The sequence below is a fragment of the Oncorhynchus mykiss genome, chromosome 19, assembly GCF_057628025.1.
Source record: "Oncorhynchus mykiss isolate SJ-2025 chromosome 19, ASM5762802v1, whole genome shotgun sequence".
In the NCBI taxonomy this organism is placed as follows: domain Eukaryota; kingdom Metazoa; phylum Chordata; class Actinopteri; order Salmoniformes; family Salmonidae; genus Oncorhynchus; species Oncorhynchus mykiss.
In genome coordinates this window covers 33,278,179-33,284,178 of record NC_143040.1, presented here as the reverse complement: position 1 = coordinate 33,284,178, position 6,000 = coordinate 33,278,179, and the positions used below count along the sequence as shown (strand labels likewise).

At 42.3% G+C, this 6,000-nt stretch overlaps 1 protein-coding gene across 5 annotated transcripts in view; it reads left to right on the top strand.

The window, feature by feature from the left end:
• The first annotated feature begins 303 nt into the window (after positions 1 to 303).
• Positions 304 to 6,000, top strand: part of samd4a (sterile alpha motif domain containing 4A) — a 101,266-nt gene continuing 95,569 nt past the window's right edge. For all 5 annotated transcript variants that reach the window (XM_090209589.1, XM_021573684.3, XM_036954474.2 and 2 more), the window contains exons 1-2: positions 304 to 530; positions 1,559 to 2,176. In XM_090209589.1, coding sequence (XP_090065715.1) covers positions 1,981 to 2,176 — 196 coding nt within the window. In that variant the 5' untranslated portion in view covers positions 304 to 530; positions 1,559 to 1,980. The remainder of the gene's footprint in view (positions 531 to 1,558; positions 2,177 to 6,000) is intronic.

Sequence of the window (6,000 nt, the reverse complement as noted above, 5' to 3'; positions counted from 1 at the left end):
CAAATGATCAACTCCGACAAAAAGGTATCTTTCGCCGCGTATTCATCTTTTATCGACCTGCTTTTTGCAAATGTAGGTGAAAGTGTTGTACAGATAAGTGAACGGGACAAACTGAGGCAACTCCCGCCCCTGTTTCATATACACACACAACTTCACTCTTGTTTTGATTTTGTCCTCTTTGCTTTGGAAAACTCGCCCCCCCCCCCCCCCCCTTTGTAAAACATGTTAATGCCTCTGTCGTCTCGGTTGCTGGTAGGCTACGTGATCTGTCCCTAACCCCATGATCTATTTTTGTGCTTCCTTGTGCTGCCAAGCCCCTGACGTAATGCTTCGTGTTAATTATTCGCATGTGGAAAGCAAAGCCGAGTCTCTCCTCTGGTAAAACAAGAGGAGCCTAACTGCCGGAGGAAAAGTTAGTCAAGATGGCAAAACGCACAGATGCAGAGTGAAGGGGCACCGCTGCCCACAGTTTCAAACTTTGTTGCGCACCCGTCTTGCGATCCACACCACCGATGCAGTTGTGCAATGAAGTGAGTAACGTTTTACACATTTTCTTTGCCACTTTTTTTTTTAAACCAAAGTTCTGGAATATGTTTTTGTCGATTATGTTGTCTGAACTGCTCTCGCTGAGTTGTCTGTCCAGTAGGCTACACTGGTAATAGAGAAAATATGCTAACTTAGCCTACTGTATCACCGTTTTTTAAACTTTTTAATAGGGGGAATAAAATGTGTCCAGCTGGACGTTTAATTTGCGGGGAAATGGTTAACGCTCGGGCCTGGCTCTGTGGAGTTTATGGAAACTACACTCAATGTGTATTGCATTACAGTGTAACATAGCTATGCATTGGGCACATTTTGGGAATGTTCTAGACTGCGCATTGAGACTCCTCAATTATTTAATGTAGATCCCTATTAATTTTCCTCGCTCCGAATCGCATCACCTCCACATTTTTACAAAAGATCTAGCCTATCCTCGGTGCTCATGTAGGGCAATGTTTGCCCCAGTGCTGATGAAACAAAGTGACAGTTTTGGAGACCTGTTAGTGCTGAATGGACCTATTTTAATGCAATATTTTGAAAAAGAATGCAGTCTTTTCATTCAGGGTACTTTCAGTTTCGCGTAGTTGGCAGTCTACCGATTATACAGTCTACAGGCTATTTTCGAAGCAATGTGTGGTGGAAAGCAATCATTTATGCTTTATCATAAAGCTTACAGCAAGGACCCTTTGAACATAGCTGCATGTAAGGGACCGGCGCTTTTCTCTTTGGAAATGACTACTGAGAGAGGGCTACTTTTAAATGAGAGGTATGAGGCATACAGGCTTTGTGTCAGTAGGCAATGGGTGTCACTAATCTCCTGGTTTCAATGTAAAATGTTTTTTAAAATAACAGTCTATTTCAAGTCTGCAGAGAGCAGTGTTGGTCACATTTCCTCTGCATTTGGAGTTCACCGTCGGTAAAGACTTTACTAGATGGATTTTGGACACCAAGCTGTGTGTGTGTTACTGACAGACTGTGTGTGACAGTGTCTCCCAACCATTTATTTTCATCATTTCAGATATAAATGGGATCCCTGTGGAAAATGCCAACAAAAGTAATGCTGGTTTGACAGCGCAGAGTGCAGGAGGAAAGCCGACTCTCCTGTCTGAATGTTAAAAACCCCTTGTGCAGATGTACCTAGGAGAGCACCTTGCCACCACTCCCCTCAAGCTGAAACTACAGTACACCTGCTTTTCTAAAAGCCTGGATGATGCTACGCCACTTAAACTGAGCACAACAGCTCAAATCCCTCCTGCTCAAAGTACATATTTCTGCTCCACTCAACATCAACAACAAAAACAGACCAAAAGAAGAGCACATCCAACACAAGCTTTGACCAAAGTTTAACCACTAGAGCAACAATTTAACTCAATTCTCTCGTGACACCAGGAAGGTCACTAACTAGTTTCCACGTTCGGCTTCGTGCCTGTGCCCCAGACCATGATGTTTCGCGACCAGGTGGGCATCCTGGGAAGCTGGTTTAAGGGGTGGAACGAGTGTGAGCAGACGGTGGCTCTGCTGTCGCTGCTGAAGCGGGTGTCGCAGACCCAGGCTCGTTTCCTGCAGCTGTGTCTGGAGCACAGCCTGGCTGATTGCACCGAGCTTCACGTGTTGGAGGGAGAGGCCAATAACCCAGGTAGGCACACTGACACACACACCATCTCCATCTTGACTGTCCATCTAAGTTGATAATGGCGATGCTCTGTTGAAGTTGGCTGGAGAGAATTAGTGCTTTTGGCACTGGTGCCAATTCACATATACACAAACACACATTTGAAGTTATTAACCTCTTAGTCCTTCCACAGACAGCGAAGGGTTAACCGTGCCCATTGCCAGAGTCGGTGTAATATGGCATGGCAACAATGTAGTCATAGCATTAGCTGGTCTGGCATCTTTGAATAGGACACCAGATCATACACGATTCCAGTGTTCTACTGTGGGGTTAAATCGGTTAGGGGTGGTGGTGGTCTGGTTTGTTGCATCAGGCTGGTATGTGGTCATGGAAACAAACACCCTGGCAACCAAACCGGCTCATGAAAAATAGTGGAGCTCTGGCTAGTGATGATGAGAAAAAACACTGTGTGTGTGTGTACTGATCCAATGTCTACAGCTGTATAGCCAAGACCACATCTGTCGGTCGGCACTGCCTTAATACACATTGAGAAACCGTCTGTAAAGATGGATATGTTATCATTTTCCCCTACACAACACGCATACACACACCGCAACATGGGATTCCCATCAGAGTTTCTAGTGGGCAGTGGCTGTCTCTCTCTCAGCCTCTCTTTGCACTGTGTTCTCCCAGTTATATTGAGGATGTTTAAATGCAGTACAGCCCCTGTTATTGTTCAATATACATTTGGAAACATTAATGACGGACTGTATAAAGTTCTTAGGTGGATCATTCCCAAGCCCTAGTTGGATGTACACTGTCAGAGATCAAAGGATGCTTTAAAAAACAATCCAAAGCGACTTCTAGTCGTGCTTATATTTTATGTATGGGTTGCCCTGGGAATCAAACCCACAATCCTGGTGTTTCTTTCTGTCTACACTGATATCAAGTGTATGGTTGTCTGAATCACATTGTTATGTTCATTGTAATCTCTTCAGATGCAGAAATGTGGATGGCGGGTTAAATACATTTAAAAAGTCTCAGGCAGATTTAAGATGTATAAATTCAAGTCTTTGATGTCTATTTTATTGTTTTGAGAAGGTTGGAAAAATATGCATATTTGTGGTAGAAATTGATATATGAGGCCCTCACAGGGTTAATTTGTAGCTGGAAGATCTAAGTTGTGGAAAGGCGTAGCTATTTGGAATGTACTGTAGTAATAAAAGGAATCCAGAATTACCTACTTATTTCACTGCATGAAGAGACTGCTTTGTTCCCTGAACAAAGTGATGCAACTTATTTGCTGCTTGTCACAGCAAGTCAAGAGTCAAAAGACTGATGATCAGTGTGTGACTAGGGTAAGGGAGAGGGGGATTAATTTTAGTCACTGGATGAGGTCGCATTTTATTTGGATAAACAAGTAGATGCTCTAAAGATGGTCGTACTATCTGTTGATGAGCAACTGCTTGCTAAGATAACGGTTAGTTTTACAATAAGAGTTAGGGTAAGGGTTAAAGTTAGGACAGGGTTTTCCAAACTCTGTCCTTGGGACCCCAAGGGGTGCACATTTAGTTTTTTTTGCCCTAGCTCTACACAGCTGATTCAAATAAGCAACTAATCATCAAGCTTCGATCATTTGAATCAGCTGTGTAATGTTTGGGCAAAAAACAAAACGTGCACCCCTTGGGGTCCCGAGGACAGAGTTTGGAAAACCCTGGGTTAGGGTAAGGTTCAAGGTTAGGGATAGCAGATAGTCTGTAGAGCATCTACAGACTAACAATCCAAATAAAGTTTTACCAACATTTCATTTCATTGCGATTTCATCATTGAATTTCTACGTAAGATTATCAGACCTATTGTTGTGCTGATTGAATCTGGAAGTTACCTCGGTTCAAGTAATTTTACCTAAATGTTTGTTTTTTTTCTGTGCTGTGGCACTGCTCAGTCCTGATGTTTTTTTCTGTTATTTTCTAGTTCTCCTAACCCTCTCTCTTCCCTCCCTCCTTCATGCTCAGAATCTTTTTCTCAATCTCCCTCCCGGTGTGATAAGCACAGCAGACCTATTTTTCTTATTGAAAAAGAGAATGCAACACATACACGTTCCATTATCCCATTATCCACCACTCAGCCTATTACTATCTAGGCTAATATCAGTGTCTATATGTCAAGGAATATCCACTTCAAAATGAACAGGTGCTCTGTTGGTCAGGACTAAGAAGCAATGCTAAGAACACCATAGTCACCTTTTATGGGCAAATTGTCTGCAGTGTCATTTCACCATTCTAGTACTGCTGGGGACGAGTAGCTGGATTGGTTGAGTGTTGGTAGCGCCGCTTGCTCATTCAACAGTAGGGGAGACGAGGAGGATGATGATTCAGTGTGGCACAGACATGATGGCATAGCCACCTCAGGGAGCTGTCAAGTAGCATTATGAGGACCATAGTGTCTTTGCTTGTAAGGACCACACTGTCCATATCATGAGGACTTGTCAGGAACTGGTCGTGTCTGATCTTATTCTAGCCTCGTTCCAGATCTGTATGTGCTGTGTTAACTACTATGCTATGGTCATTGTGATTCCAACGACAGAATGGCAAGACAGCACAAACAGACCTGGGACCAGGCTCATCTCTGCACCTTTCTCAATAGATTGGTTCACTGCATGTTGGAGCCTAATAATAGTCTGCTGCTGGTCACCTCATTTCAGATGTCATGTAGGATTGGGCGATTTATATCAAATCCATTTGAATGTAAGTTTTAGCGTGATTTTTCCAAATGCCTGTGTCGCAAGAATTAAGGTTTTTATGCGTGTTTATCTTTTTGGCCTCGTCTCCTTCGCTCCTTCTGTGCTGTGTGCACTGTGCACCTTTACCACTCGCACACAGACACCAAGCCCCTCCCTCTGCCACTCACAACAAACCTAAAATAATCACTTCTTCCTCTCTGACAATAAGCAGTTTATACCCACTATTTGCATTTGAGCCAACAGAATTGGTCATATGGACGCCAAAACGCATTGAGACATTCTTTTACTGTAATAGTAGAGAACATAACCTTTCTAATGATACACTTTTTATGTTTGAACTCCGAAAATGTAGAACAGAGCAGACCCTACTAAAACGTGAGTAATAATAAACATGATTGTGGAAAATGTATGCTCGGTTTCTGTCACGAGCGTCATTGCGTACCACATACCTCTAGCAGCATTTTAGCCACAGACTTATGCGCTAGCTGTCTGTTTTATACATTTGCAATGAGCATACACATTTATATGAGGAATTGGCAACCTGTTCTCAATATGATAAATTAGCATCTTTTCCACATAGGCCACTTGATTTCCACATTTTAAACAAAGTGAACATGCTATGTTGTTCACATGGACTGGAGGATGTATTCAAAACAGTTCTACCTTGTTAGCAAGCAAATAGATCCAATTTGGCTAGACTTGAAATATAAAGATCAGCTGGCTACTTACTAGCAGGTGGGCTTGTGCTTGAGATTGTTTATGAGATCTGTATTAATTTTCTATAGTATCTGCTATAAGAAATTGGTCATTAGTGGATGTGCATGGTTCTGGTTAAATTTGTAACAAAAATGGCATTTTATAGACCTACTTATTGCAAAAAAGCAGAAAATATTTGGTTTATATTTAGCCTAGGTATAATTTTATATAAGCCCTGATTTCTGTTTTAGATGCAGTCACCTTTTTTTTTTTTTTCTAGCCAATCTCCCATGTTTGAAAAAAATTGATTTTTAGGCCATATTGCCCAGGCCAAACATCATGCTTCCCTGCGTTCACCGCTGATGAAAAACCCTTGATGGAAAACGGCATTCCTTGCTGTAGTTGTAAA